Below are 16,790 nucleotides of genomic sequence, written 5' to 3' on the forward strand. Positions count from 1 at the left end.
CAAAAATAACTGGTTGGAGAAAAAAAGCAAAATGTGCAAAGAAGCTAATAAAAGAAATGATAATAAAACGGTATACAAAATTATCAAAGAATTAACTAAGATCTATAAAGATAAACCATTAACAATGAAAGATAAAAACAATCTAGAAATTGGGTCAATACAAAATATTAAAATAATTTGGAAGGACTAATATCAAACATTATTTCAAAAAGAACAGGAGGAGGAAATGCAATAAACCAAATGAAACTTTCAAAAGCTACAGGTAAAGATGAAATATCTACAGAACTATGGAAATATGGGGACAAAGAAGCCATTAATTTCTTAATGAATTTATTTAATCAAATTCTTTATACTGGAGTAATTCCAACTGACTGGAAAACAGAAATTATTATACCAATTCACAAAAAAAGGAGACAAAAGAATATGTGAAAATTATAGATCCATAACACTCTTAAGTCACAGTTATTAAACTATTCATTCAAATTATACAAAAGAGAACACAGGTGCTTACAGAAAAAAATCATTGAGGAAAACCAAGCAGGATTCAAGCCACATAGATCCACTACAGACCATATCTTCACCATTAATAATATAGCAGAAAAATATTGGGAATACGACCTGCCGATATACTGGCAGGACTATGGTTTTATAGGTTTTAAGCAAGCTTTTGATTCAGTTAATAGAAACAAATTGATCACTATCCTAAAAAACGTAAAAATGGATTCTGATATTTTAACATATATTACAAATTATTATGGAGACACCAAAGCTTGTGTTAAAACAACAGCAAACAACAAAACCGAGGATTTCAGAGTCGAGAAAGGTGTAATGCAGGGATGCCCTCTCTCACCTCAACTATTTATCCTCTTCCTAGAAGAAGTCTGTAAAACCATAGCTGATGAACCAGGTACCAAGGTAAATCAATGATACCAACATTAATCACATAAAATACATGGATGATATCATTATTTTAGCAGATTCTAAACCACAGCTAGAAAAAACCATTGATATTTTAAATGACTCTTGTAAAACTTATGGTATGAAAATAAATCTTCATAAAACAAAAATAATGAAGATAGGTAGAGAAGAAAAATATCTACCCTATATATATATATATATATAAAATGATAAGCCTTTTTATGTAACATTTTTGTGTCACGTTTTTTGTTAAGTTATTTGAAATGTTTTGAAACTCTGGGGCTACCCTGAGTGTCGAGTCTTCAAAATTCGAGTCATCAGAATTCAAGGAGAACCGGCCTACCAGTCCGGAACCCGGGAGGGTTGGGCACTGCAGGCGCCAGAGGCCCCTAGTATGTCTATAAATCTTGAAAATCACCTGCTGGAACAAGTTAATAAATATGTTTATCTTGGCAGTCTTATATCTAGTAACCTCAACAATATGGAAACAGTAAAACACAGGCTAAACCTAGGTTGGACCAACATGAATAAACTAAATAAAATATGGGAAAATAAAAAAATCCCAATGAGTCTGAAATTAAAATTATATAAAACAATTATTATCCCAACGGCTACTTATGCTTCAGAAGCCTGGAGATTAACTCAACAACCAATCAAGAAACTTCAAGCATTTGAAATGAAATGCTTCAGAAAAATTAATAACACCCACTGGATGCAACACAAGACTAATGATCAAGTCAGAACAGATTTAAACTTCCCAGATAATATAATAGACACAATCATTAAGCATCAACTGAGATGGTTTGGTCATAATCAGAGAATGGCCCCTCACAGACTCCCATATTTAGCTCTGAATGGATATATAGGAAGAAAAAGACCTAGAGGCAGACCAAGAAGTACTTGGATAAAGTTGCTGAAAGAACATTCCCATCTACCCAGCTATAGAGTCATGACTGAGATGGCTAAAGATCGTGATAAGTGGAGAACCTTTCTTCTTAGTGGTCTCAACCCGTTATCAAGCGGATGAGATGAGCTGGCATAAAAGAAAAAAGCTGGATCTCTGAGATCTAAACAAGAGGGCAGGAAATGAGTACTAGACATATAGAAATATTCTGGTAAAAAGAGCAATGTGCTAGTAATAATAATAATAACGAGTGCCTTTCTGCACAGGACATGGGCTAGTCATTACCAGTTCCCAACAAAAGAAAATGTGCACAAATTCACATGAACAGAAGATAAGAAATAAAAGTGTTAGTGATATAATACTGATCATGATAAAATTAAATAGTTATTTAATTTATCCCACAAAAGCTCTATATTGCTAAATAGTGCTTTTATGGTATAAACAACACCAGAAGAACAAAAATAATTTATTGAGTTCTTCTGGTGTATTTCAAATCAGTATCTTCAGAGCACAAATTATTGTGGAAGATACACAGCATTCAATTAGATTATGAATTGTTTCTACATTGCAATGTAAAGGAACTAATGTCCTAGCACGGCACCTTCCAGGGACTGGAGGGGGAAAAAAAGTTAATTCAGTGAAGTCAAGTTAAATGTGGTCTGTCTTAAAATGAATGTCTCAGATCTTAAACAAATTAACACAGCCATAACTTACTGAAATTAGGAGAGTGTTTTATACCTGCTGATTCTAAAAAATAGTCTCTCAGACTTATATTGACTTCTATGTAGGACAATTGTCATCCATTTAATCCTGTAATAAAGGGTATCCAGATGATGTCTGTCAAAGCTGACTTGCTACATATATGATCACGAGTGTAGTTTTTATATTCTTCAAAGCAGACAATAATAGACAATAACTGTCCAAAATATGCTAAGCTGCAGGCACAAAGAACATTATCCCAATTGTGTAAAAAGGATGATCCTTTGGAGAACAGATGCAGGGTGCTACAAGGATATGTGGTTTGAAAGTGGCATGAAGATCACATTTATGAAGAACTTCAGCTATTTTTTCAGATATATACCAAATATGGGGATAAGAATAGTTTAGATGGAGCTTGTGTGTCATGTGGGAGAGTGTAGTATATTATTTATTTTAGAGGGGTTGTAGCCACTGGTTAAAAAGTGTTATAAAAACAACTAAGTTCTGTGGAAAGGGCTGGGTGATTAGAATAAATGGCCCTGGCTCTGTGTACAAGTATTTTAGTTTTGTGGATGCTCTATTGTTAGGATGGATGGTGGAGATTGTCTATATAAGTATCATCTAGGGCAGTCCTTCCCAAACTTCTGGATGTCAGGGCCCCCTTTGCAAAAATGAAAATATTTCACAGCCCTCCCCTCGAAAAAAATCGTAATAGAGAGATATATTATTATAATATTTATTGTATTTACATTCAATACAAAACATACACAGCGAATATTGCAAAAATCAAATGCATATATTACATTTTTTGCCTCTTACCGTTTGGTTCTGAAGACGATGCGGACTGTTCTGGTAAAATATGAAATACTGTCCTTTTTTTGAGTCTGTTTCTGATTATTCGCGGGAATTTTTTTTATTTTTTATCAGCCACTTATCCATCTCAGGATTAAATATTTTAACGTAGAATAGATCAAATAATATCACCACTTACCGATACTGGCACACCACAGACTGATAACATGAAATTAGTGAATATTACCTGAATAAGGGAATCCCTGGACCAGGAACATTCTCTTTTGTGACTTTTCTCCCTTTAAGGTAATTAAGCCTAACGCGAAACAGACAGCAAAGGCAGGTTATTAAAACGTGCATATGATTGGTGCGGTATTAACAAAAGATCGCGCAACCGAAAGATAAAAGCATAGCTGACAATTGAGTTGAAATGCTAACTCTCTTCAACTGAATTCCATATGTGAAACTGCCATAACATTCATTATATATATATTACTTAGTTTTAACACTTTTACGAATTTTAACACGTTCGGTTGAATTTTATTGCTGCCTTGGGAAATCAAACTCACACACATCTAATTAATAACAATAGTTTTTAGTTAGATACTGTGTTTGCCCATGCAACATATGGTTTTGTTTCAGTCTATACAGCATAGTTTCTGTATGAAGGGACATGTGATTCATTAATTAGTGTGTTTTTATCCCGGTTGTCTCTAATTGCACTATTTGTTGAGAAATATATTACACGGACTCCTCGTACCTTATTCACTGGCATAATAAAAGTACTTGTTTTTATTGCCTCTGCAGTATAGTGGCTGTTAGGGAGGGGTGTTGTTTACCACTGCAAGCGAGTTACTATCTCCCCACATGAACTTGTTTAAGCTTTTTTTCATGTGTGAAGTATATGCGAAACTTTTATTGGTAACATAAAACTAGCTCGGATGACAGTGATAATATAAAACGAGTTTTGATATCTATATAAAGTCAATATCAACAGTCCCTGATTATGAACGCACGCGTGATGAAAGGGAGAGGAAGATTTGGAGCTTCCCTGGAGAGCATTCGAAGTAAATACAATTAACCACTGCTTTGAAATGAGACATACGAATAAGCAATATTTACTAATATTCATTAAGCACCGAAATATGCAGGAAGCAAAGTTTGTGAACCAACACCAATGTGTGAATTTTTCCATTAAAATATAAAATATAACAAAAAAAATAAAAGTTAAATACGTTTCTTTTAAACTAAAAAAATCTACTTAGTCTTAAAACATTTAAAATTTGTTTTCATTATTTCACGGCCCCCTCAACAAAACCCACGGCCCCCAAGGGGGCCGCGGCCCACAGTTTGGGAAGCGCTGATCTAGGATACATGTAGGTTTTCTATAAAGAGAAAAGATAAATTATTTGGTAGTTAACTATATAAAAAGTATATCTACAATCATCTGTATACCAAACAAAGATTGGCAGATCATGCTCTCTGGATACTCCTTCACAAAGGATTAAATAGCAAATGACAACTGCTGCAGAGAAGTCAATATAATGACTTCTCTGCTTATACTCTGCTTACCTCAATAAGTATAGCTATTAATTGCTCTAGGAAACAGTAATTCTAAGATCATTTAACTTAACTTCTCTGAATTAACTTCAGTTTTTTTTTTGTGTGCGCGCGCGCGCGCGCGTGCGTCCGTCCATCCATCCGTCCGTCTCTAGAAGGCACCCTGAAAGGACATTAGTTTCTTTTCAGTTACAATCTAATCCCTGAATGTCTTAACACAGCCATAGCTTCTGCTATGAAGATCCTGATTTGAAATCAAGCACAACATAAGTAACTCAATAAATCATTTATTCTGTTATTCTGATGTCTATACAAAAAGTTATTATGAATAATCACCAATACTTAATTCTATCATCATGTTAATATTACAATAACTTAATAATTAGATTTACAAGAAATCAAAAGTAATTTGGAAGTAAGTTAACTATATTATCATAATTTACCATGTAAGATGATAATACAGTTGATTTAATATAACAAAGAGTACACAAACCAATATTGTCTTTTAGAATATCATTGCTATGGGACTATGGCAGTAGTTCTCAGCAGTTTGTTACAGTAAGGTATAATAAAATAAGTCATGTGCAACAGGTAACAAAAAAAAAATAATAAATAAATAACACTTACAGTACACAACAAAATTCCAGCTCTTGTTTCTCTAAATTTTTTAAAAACCTGAACTCTATCCTAAAAAGGGGAGAAACATTATATTATTAGTGACATTAATGATTTGCACAACACTGATCATTATTAACATACACAATAGCACAACTGAGATGACAGTTAGAGTTGTTACTTGTACAACAGTTCTTTACAGGTGGTTATTTATTATTACATCCAAGATGACAACCGGTTAACTTAATGCGTAGTATGAAGGAATTCTTAACGCGTAGTATGAAGGAAAGTGACATTAAACCGCCATATTAAACACTTATATGATCCACATAACTGTTTTAAAATATACAGCGTGTGTGTGTGTGTATGTGTGTAGACATAATTACACTAAATAACAAATTGATAGTTTATGTGAATTAAATATTTATTAGTAAAATTTTTGCTGATGTATCACAACTCAAAAAAGATATTCTTATAACACTAGCATTAGTAAGATAATAAATGATCAATGAATTCCTACTGTTAAAAAATAAAAAAAATACTAGGAATGACTAGCAAATTGGAGAAGTATTATCTCCCATAATGGAGATAAATGTAAGCCATCAGACCTGTTCAAAACATGCATTAAGATTTATGAACCTGAACATTCTGGCCTTGCATGACATGTCACCATTCATTAAACACAGGATTCTTTGGAAGAACATAAAAATACTGCATATTCCTTATGGAACAGAAGAAAGCTGTGAAATATTATATTCTTAATTTGGACAAGTGATCAGATCGTTTCAAATGAGGAAAATGTGTCAAATTAGGGTGATAATTACTTATTATCATCCCCTTCCTGATATGTACCCTCAAGGAGTGTTCAGCCTACTAAGACAGCACTAAAGGATTAAATTTACATCATCATGAGTAATCTCCTCTTAACAATTTTCTTCCAAATTAGTCTATTAATTGTCAGCTCTAATACTGCCATATCTAACATGTCATGCTTCTAAGGCACTTCTGACTGAATCAATCCACCTAGACCTTGGTCTTCCTCTGGATCCCTTTCCTGTCATCTTGGCATCAAATACTTGTTTTGCTAACCTTAACTCACCCATTTTATTTTAGGGCCATACTACCTTAGATTAGCTCTGCTAACAATGTCAAGTTCCTTTCTAATATCTTCATTTCTACTATGATTCTGACATTGATGCCATCTATTCACTCTCCTAATTTTTCTCAGAACTCTCATATCTGTGGTCTCTAGTCTTTGATCAAGTTTATTTCTAACCTAACTCTCAGATCCATAACTTAAAACTGGTTTATATTGTCTTGTATACTGTTAGTTATGGATCTGAGAGATGGCTAATCTCTCTTATACCATATACCATTTTTTTTTTTAAACTAGGAATTTACTGACCATTTGTTACCTTACTAAAGCTTCCATCGTGCACTGATGAATGATTTTTTCCCGTTAAGTTGTACATTATTATGTTCCATTTTTTGTACTGTTGAAGCTTGAAATACATGGACAAAACTTTTACTATAAATGCTTAATTCACCCATTCTATTTTAGAATGGATGAATTAAGCATTTAGTTTAACAGTGATCCATATAAATGACAGATAACACTGGCAGCAACATGCACTTACATTTAATTTGTCAGCTATCTTCCTATACTTCCTTTGATCCTAACTGTAGACTTACAACTAAGTATAAACTGAAGTTTATACTTAAGTATAAACTGAACTATATACTTTCTCTTGATATCTTATCACAGGCCTTTCATAGATACACAATACTTAAATATAAAATTAAATTTAACTTAAATACATATCCTTGTTATATTTCATGATTTCTCAACTATTTGTGTTAAATTTAGACAAAATCTGATCTTGACAAACTTGTTCTATCCCAAAATTTCAATGTCCAATTTCTCTTAGCTTATTTTCAAGTATAGCTGCATAAATCTTTCTTACAGATGGACATTATGAGAGCTTAAATCTAATCATCTTATACTAAATGGTCATCCCTTCCTATTTCAAATCCTCAATATGCTCTTGTATACTGAACCAGCCTAAAGATATCACTGTTAACAGTAACACAGTTAAGATTTTTCTTGAAAAGAGCAAGGGGAGAATACACAAGTAACAAGAAGTCTTATTTACTTTTCTTGTTACTTGCCAAATGTTGAAATAACAGCTTGCAATTATTATTTAGAAGTATCTCACCTACAGTCTTTATCTCAGTAAATCCAATTATGTCAGCAAGGTATTCTTCTTAGTCCTCTACTAGTTCTAATTATTTTCTATTGACACTTCTTTCAGTGAATATACCATTTTCAATGTTGTTGAGTCAGGGTGTTTCAGAAGATGACTTCTTATTGCTCTAGTTACCGGATGAAAACAGCAGATTCCTTGTTTGAACAGCTGTCTCATAGATCAGGACATTTCATTATATTGCATATCATCATATTTATCTATGGTTTAAGCCAATGAGGAACAGAGTTTAGTCTGCTAAGTTCCATACTACTAGCCCATCCTTATTCATTGTTTAGGTGGATACCTAATAAATAGGATCACCATGAGATGATGAGAAACAGACATTGATTAAGGAGTCTTGGTCAGGTCTCCACATCTCTCATGGGCTATATGGAGGACTTCTCTCAGTTATTCATCCTTGTCTCTTAACCAACTCTCCATTTACTTTTATTCAGAAAGAAAAATTACACCAGAAAAAAAAAAAAAAAAAAAAAAAAATATATGATGCCACTAATTGGTATTTCTGGCAGACAATGCATGCCTAAATTTCACGAATGGGACTTATTCATCACACCATTGTAACAAACAATTGATTAGTATATGTACCAAAATAAAAATAAAAAATTCTTTCTTATTACCCATAAGTGTGTTTTATACTATCCATTGTTATCATATCTTTTCTGTTTCCAAGGAGAGAGAGAGAAAAGGAAAAAAAAAAGAAAAGAAATGCAGTTTTGTGGTGTTGAATTTAGTGAATTTAGAAATTGACCAAAGATTTTACAACAGCCTTTGGCACCAAAGTTGCCACAGTATTACTTTAAAAGGCAATTTAATCTAACCAGAAGTTAGTCTGCTATGAGATAATGATGGATTCAATGCCTTTCTTTAAATATCTTATTATACAAAATCAAAGCACTTGTGATTTATCACTGACTGAGATCTCTTACATAAATACAACTTCCTGAGATGAGATTCCTATGGTATTGAGAAGATTATCTTTGTACTTCTTGTAGATAAACTTATACGAACAGTAATACAAACTGTCAGATTTTAGGGAAAGACAACATATACTAGAATATTAATTAAAAACTTTAGTTATTTAATGAAGATGGTAATGTATTACCGAAATATAGGAAGTATTAATTAAAGTTTTAAATTAATATTCTAGTCTATGTTGTCTTTCCCTAAAATCTGACAGTTATCTTTGCACATGTAAGGTTTCTACTGTATCCCTCATTCTTACCAACAATTCCAAACAGCAGTCAGGTCAGTAAAGCCTTAATCAAAAGCATTAGCAAAAGGTTAACCTACAGGCTCCTGGGAAGAATTTGTTTTTTAAGTAATGCAATACCAAGGCATCATTAATGCCAAAGGCTATATTCAAGTAAGCTCTATAGTCAATTTAAAAACTGCTTCTAAAGCTATATATGGCTACGAAAGAATGAGGGATAGTGCATAATATAAGCTAAGGTTCTACCTGTGCAATCTGGTGATAAGTGGTTAGTTTTTTTTTTTTACTCTTTCTGACAAATTTATTCCTATGTGTTCTGTAATGCACATAATGATCTCCAGGATTGTGGTTTTTCTCCACTACTACTTGAAGATCAACAAGCATATTAGTTAACCTGGTTCATAATTGTGTAATATCAGAATTCTTCACCCCTTTTTGCTGATGATCTTTCATACTGCCAATAACAAGAAATTTTCCACTGGCAACTGGAAATTTGATAATGAGTGGATTTAATCTTTCAAAAATCATAAGAGGAAGTTTACAAGCAGATTTTAAATATATTTGAGTGTTTTTGAGTTTTTTTTTTTTTTCATCCCCTGGCTACTGCTGTTTAGGAGAGTCTAAAGGTTTTTTAGACTCAAATCAAGGATAGTGAAGTATTATGCATTTTAATATGATCTTAATATGAAGGGCATTTGAATATTCGTTCAGTTTCTCTATTTATTCAGCATTTTTTCTTGAGCTAAAAATACAACAACAGCAGCCACCATATTTGCCAAATGTGATATGCATTTTTTAATTGCTCCCAAGACTTATTTATAAATAAGAACTTTAATTAATTTCTTATTATTATTTTATTTTTTTGAACAGCCACAAATCACAGATTTAATGATTCTTCTAAGATCATTAAAATGAAATCTGATGAAGCATACTTGTGGAGAACCAAAAAAACAAACCTGCAATAAATGTTTCTAACAGTGGTAGAAATGAAAGGAATAGTTTTCCATAAGCAGAATTGCGAAAACTTAGGTCTCTTACTCTTGGTGCAATCACGCTAACTGGATACAGTCGTTTCATTATAGTAAACACCACTATAAGGCCCAGATATAAAAATGTCGTGATAAAAGAAATTCACTATAGTACACCATCTACTTGGAAATTTTTTTATGGTACATTAGTACCATCACCATCATCATCAAATTCTTGCCATGTAAAAATAAATAAATAAATATAGTTTGGGTCTCCCACGATGAGTCTCCTGGTTCTATGGAGATGCCCGTATAATAATAATAATATTATTATTGATGTAGGTACTGAAAAACAGATGATTCATCTTGTAAACAGACGATTTAAATTTATGGTATCGATCAATACAGTATGGTGTTGTAAATGTATTTTCTCTTCCTTATGATTTTCTTAATAACATTTTCTTGAGTCCGCGTGTTTAGCCTAGTGGTTATGCGCTTCGCAACCATATATATATATATACATATATATATATATATTACAAAATTAACAAAAATTTAACAAGAAACTTATTTTTTTTGTAATTTGAAAATTCTATAATGGATTTCTAAGAAATGCTAAAATCTCAAAACAGCAATGGCAGTAAGCATTGTAGAAAATAAATCGGAAATCCGATATCATTAAAATGAAATCTGAGAAATTTTTTTATGGTACATTAGTACCATCACCATCATCATCAAATTCCTGCCATGTACCCTCAAGGGGTGTACAGGATATGACAGTACTACATGAAAAAAGTACATCATTACTAACTTCCTATCTACAATTTTCCTCCAAATCAGTCTGTTACTTGTCAAGACTCCAACATTATCAGATCTTATATTTCTATCGTCTAAGGCACTTTGTACCGTATCAATCCACCTATATCTTGGTCTTCCTCTGGATCGTTTTCCTGCAAACCTGGCAGAGAACACTTGTTTTGCTAATCATTCCTCTCCCATTCCATTTAAGTGACCATACCACCTGAGATTAGCTCTGCTAACACATTCCTGGATGCTGACAATGTCAAGTTCTTTCCTAATATCCTCATTTTTAATATGATATTGCCATTGATGCCATCTGTTCACGCCTCTAATCTTTCTCAGGACTCTCATATCTGCGGTCTCTAGTCTTTGGCCAAGTGTTTTACTTCTGACCAAGCTCTCAGATCCATAAGTTAAAACTGGTTTGAACGCTGTCTTGTATACAGCTAATTTAGTGTTCCGACTAATTTCTTTCTTATTCCATATGAATTTATTCAATTGACTTCCCACCATACCAGCTTTGCTGATTCTGTTGTCTATTTCTATATTTAATTTACCATCTTCAGTAAAAATCGTGCCTAAATAGCTGAAATGTTTTACTTGTTCCACAGGTTCTCCATTCACAACACAGTTGACATTTTCAATGATTCTGCCTATTTTCATTGTCTGTCTTTTTATTGCTGACCTTCATACCATATCTATTACAACAGCTATTCAATTTAGACAGAGAATCTTGCAGACTTGTAGCGGATTTATTTAGAAGTATAACATCATCCGCATAAAGCAAAGAGCTGACATTAACATCTCCAATTTTGATATCAGGTTTAATACCACATTCCTTCATAATGTGATCCATATAGATAATTAATAACAGAGGGGATAATGTACATCCTTGTCTCACACCAGATTTAACATTAAACCATCTTCCTGTACTTCCTTCAATTCTAACTGCTGACTTACAACTCAAATAAAGACTAAGTATTGCTTGATATAATGCTCCATTGACACCATATAACTGCAGCGTATTGAATAGCTTCTCTCTTGGCACCTTGTCATATGCCTTTTCCAAATCGACAAAACTTAAATACAGATCTTTGTTATATTCCCATGCTTTCTCAACTATTTGTCGTAAAGTGAAGATCTGATCCTGACAGCCTCTATTTGGCCTGAATCCAGCTTGTTCTGCACCAAGCTTTTCTTCCACAATTCTTCTCAACCGTTTCTCAAGTATACTTGCATAGACCTTGCCAGGAACACTCAGTAGGGAAATACCTCTGTAATTTTCACATTCAGTTTTATTTCCCTTTTTATATATGGGTACTATGAGAGCTCTACTCCAATCATCGGGAATTCGTCCCTCTGTCCAGGCTTTCTGAACTATGCAGTGCAGCCACTGTAAGACTTTTATACCACCATACTTCAGCATTTCTGGTCGAATATCATCTACTCCTGCTGCCTTTCCACATTTCAAGCCTTTGATGGCTTTTTCTACTTCAAGTATGGATTGACTTACACTCAAATAAAGACTAAGTATTGCTTGATATAATGCTCCATTGACAGCATATAACTGCAGCATATTGAATAGCTTCTCTCTTGGCACCTTGTCATATGCCTTTTCCAAATCGACAAAACTTAAATACAGATCTTTGTTATATTCCCATGCTTTCTCAACTATTTGTCGTAAAGTGAAGATCTGATCCTGACAGCCTCTATTTGGCCTGAATCCAGCTTGTTCATCATCATCATCATCAAATTCCTGCCATGTACCCTCAAGGGGTGTACAGGATATGACAGTACTACATGAAAAAATTACATCATTACTAACTTCCTATCTACAATTTTCCTCCAAATCAGTCTGTTACTTGTCAAGACTTCAACATTATCAGATCTTATATTTCTATCGTCTAAGGCACTTTGTACCGTATCAATCCACCTATATCTTGGTCTTCCTCTGGGTCGTTTTCCTGCCAACCTGGCAGAGAACACTTGTTTTGCTAATCTTTCCTCTCCCATTCTATTTAAGTGACCATACCATCTGAGATTAGCTCTGCTAACGCATTCCTGGATGCTGACAATGTCAAGTTCTTTCCTAATATCCTCATTTTTAATATGATATTGCCATTGATGCCATCTGTTCACGCCTCTAATCTTTCTCAGAACTCTCATATCTGCGGTCTCTAGTCTTTGGTCAAGTGTTTTACTTCTGACCCAGCTCTCAGATCCATAAGTTAAAATTGGTTTGAACACAGTCTTGTATACAGCTAATTTAGTGTTCCGACTAATTTCTTTCTTATTCCATATGAATTTATTCAATTGACTTCCCACGATACCAGCTTTGCTGATTCTGTTGTCTATTTCTATATTTAGTTTACCATCTTCAGTAAAAATTGTGCCTAAGTAGCTGAAATGTTTTACTTGTTCCACAGGTTCTCCATTCACAACACAGTTGACATTTTCAATGATTCTGCCTATTTTCATTGTCTTTGTCTTTTTATTGCTGACCTTCATACCATATCTATTACAACAGCTATTCAATTTAGTCAGAGAATCTTGCAGACTTGTAGCGGATTTATTTAGAAGTATAACATCATCCGCATAAAGCAAAGAGCTGACATTAACATCTCCAATTTTGATATCAGGTTTAATACCACATTCCTTCATAATGTGATCCATATAGATAATGAATAACAGAGGGGATAATGTACATCCTTGTCTCACACCAGATTTAACATTAAACCATCTTCCTGTACTTCCTTCAATTCTAACTGCTGACTCACAACTCAAATAAAGACTGAGTATTGCTTGATATAATGCCCCATTGACACCATATAACTGCAGCGTATTGAATAGCTTCTCGCTTGGCACCTTGTCATATGCCTTTTCCAAATCGACAAAACTTAAATACAGATCTTTGTTATATTCCCATGCTTTCTCGACTATTTGTCGTAAAGTGAAGATCTGATCCTGACAGCCTCTATTTGGCCTGAATCCAGCTTGTTCTTCACCAAGCTTTTCTTCCACAATTCTTCTCAACCGTTTCTCAAGTATACTTGCATAGATCTTGCCAGGAACACTCAGTAGGGAAATACCTCTGTAATTCTCACATTCAGTTTTATTTCCCTTTTTATATATGGGTACTATGAGAGCTCTACTCCAATCATCGGGAATTTGTCCCTCTGTCCAGGCTTTCTGAACTATGCAGTGCAGCCACTGTAAGACTCTTATACCACCATACTTCAGCATTTCTGGTCGAATATCATCTACTCCTGCTGCCTTTCCACATTTCAAGCCTTTGATGGCTTTTTCTACTTCAAGTATGGATATGTATTCCTGACTGCATGCCTGGTCAGTGTTTTTTATCACTGTGCTGTCATCACTGCTTGTTTCATTTAGCAGTTTTTCAAAGTAATTACTCCATACTTCAAGGATATCTTTTTCTCCTGTTTTCATTTCACCTTTATCATCTCTAATTCCTTTTACAGCACTCTTTCCTCCATTCCTAAGCTTCTTCAACAACCTCCAGAATATTTTGCCACCTTCTTGATATTTATTTTCTATATTCTTGCCAAAGTCCTCCCATGACTTTTGTTTAGCTAGTTTTACACACTGTTTAGCTTTCTTACATTTGTCTCTGTATTCTGTAAGAGTAAAAGCTGACTTATTTGCCAGGAACTTTTGATATGCTTTCTTCTTTTCCTTCACTGCCTCTTTAACTTCCTGTGTCCACCAGGGAGTTCTGATTTTTTTATCTTTGCACACAACCTCACCACATGCCTCTCTGGCAGAATCAATCAATGTTTCCTTCAGAGTTTGCCACTGAATCTCCAAGGTTTGATTCCTGTTCTCAAACTCTTTCATTTTCTTTTCAATAATATTTCTGTATTTTAGTCTCCAGTTTACATCTGAGAGCTGCTCAACTTTTATTCGCTTTAAAACTTTCTTACATGTTATTCTTTTCAATATGAAATTCAATTTTATCCTGCTCAAGACTAAATAGTGATCACTTCCAATTTCAAATCCTCTGTACACTCTGGTGTCCTGCACCAGGGAGAAAACATCACTATCAACAATAACATAGTCAATGAGACTTTTCTTATTCCTAGCCTCTTCTCTCCATGTGAATTTGTGCACATTTTTATGTTGGAACATGGTGTTAGTAATAACCAGTCCATGTCCTGAGCAGAAATCCAACAGATATTTGCCATTATTATTAGCTTTGCTCTTTTCTCCAAATTTTCCCAAAATATTTTTGTATGTCTCACAATCATTTCCTACTCTACTATTTAGATCCCCAACAAGGACCAACTTTTCATTTTTCATTGTGTCAGTTGCTTTTTCTAAAGCCTCAAAAAATTCCTCCACTTCTACCTTAGTAGAACCTTCTGTGGGACCATAGGCACAAATAAGTCTCATTGTCCAGTTCCCCATTCTCATATTTGCCCACATTACTCTACTTGAGACTGACTGCCATTCAAGAAGATTAGCCTCGTATTTTGTGTTGAATACTATGGCTACTCCTTCTTTTCCTTGATTGTTATTGCCTGAATATAACATTTTGTATTTATTGCTCAGAAAGATCTCACCAGTTTTGGTCTTTTTTGTTTCAGTCACCCCTATTATGTCGATCTGGTACTTATCTAATTCCTCAGCTAGCTCCATTTCTTTGCCATTCAGGCTTCTTACGTTGATAGTACCGATCTTTAACTCTGGTGATGTTGAGTTGGGGTTTGTTTTCAGATTTGTTCCAGTAGCTGACTTTTCGCTGTTCGCCCTGGTTCCCTGGCGAAAACAACGGGGGCCTTGTTTAACCGGGCGACGCCCCAGCCGGCATGAAATTTTGTCATGTTGTACCATCATTTTTTATTTTGGTTTAACCAATAAGAATACAATTTGGTCGGCTAAATCCCAAATTGCCAGCCCATCCTCGTTCGTTCAGTATCAAAGTAGATACCCAACAGGGTGCACCACGAGAAGGTGAGGATTGGACATTAGGTCAGAAGCCCTGGTCGGTTCTCCGCATTCCTTTAAAGGCTATGTGGAGGTCTCCTCTCAGTTTCTTCCACAATTCTTCTCAACCGTTTCTCAAGTATACTTGCATAGATCTTGCCAGGAACACTCAGTAGGGAAATACCTCTGTAATTTTCACATTCAGTTTTATTTCCCTTTTTATATATGGGTACTATGAGAGCTCTACTCCAATCATCGGGAATTCGTCCCTCTGTCCAGGCTTTCTGAACTATGCAGTGCAGCCACTGTAAGACTTTTATACCACCATACTTCACCATTTCTGGTCGAATATCATCTACTCCTGCTGCCTTTCCACATTTCAAGCCTTTGATGGCTTTTTCTACTTCAAGTATGGATATGTATTCCTGACTGCATGCCTGGTCAGTGTTTTTTATCACTGTGCTGTCATCACTGCTTGTTTCATTTAGCAGTTTTTCAAAGTAATTACTCCATACTTCAAGGATATCTTTTTCTCCTGTTTTCATGTCACCTTTATCATCTCTAACTCCTTTTACAGCACTCTTTCCTCCATTTCTAAGCTTCTTCAACGACCTCCAGAATATTTTGCCACCTTCTTGATATTTATTTTCTATATTCTTGCCAAAGTCCTCCCATGACTTTTGTTTAGCTAGTTTTACACATTATTTAGCTTTCTTACATTTGTCTCTGTATTCTGTAAGAGTAAAAGCCGACTTATTTGCCAGGAACTTTTGATATGCTTTCTTCTTTTCCTTCACTGCCTCTTTAACTTCCCGTGTCCACCAGGGAGTTCTGATTTTTTATCCTTGCACACAACCTCACCACATGCCTCTCTGACAGAATCAATCAATGTTTTCTTCAGAGTTTGCCACTGAATCTCCAAGGTTTGATTCCTGTTCTCAAACTCTTTCATTTTCTTTTCAATAATCTTTCTGTATTTTAGTCTACAGTTCACATCTGAGAGCTGCTCAACTTTTATTCGCTTTAAAACTTTCTTACATGTTATTCTTTTCAATATGAAATTCAATTTTATCTTGCTCAAGACTAAATAGTGATCACTTCCAATTTCA

The 16,790-nt window shown here is 34.3% G+C and overlaps 1 protein-coding gene across 1 annotated transcript in view; it reads right to left on the reverse strand.

Annotated features, from left to right (window-relative positions):
• Positions 1–16,790, reverse strand: part of LOC150110660 (ATP-dependent DNA helicase DDX31) — a 123,558-nt gene that overhangs the window by 22,029 nt on the left and 84,739 nt on the right. The window contains exon 11 of the mRNA XM_090400124.1: positions 5,501–5,560. Coding sequence (XP_090256250.1) covers positions 5,501–5,560 — 60 coding nt within the window. The remainder of the gene's footprint in view (positions 1–5,500; positions 5,561–16,790) is intronic.

Source organism: Typopeltis vanoorti, chromosome 1 (assembly GCF_054136105.1).
Source record: "Typopeltis vanoorti isolate ZY-2024b chromosome 1, IOZ_Tvanoo_1.0, whole genome shotgun sequence".
Lineage (NCBI taxonomy): Eukaryota > Metazoa > Arthropoda > Arachnida > Uropygi > Thelyphonidae > Typopeltis > Typopeltis vanoorti.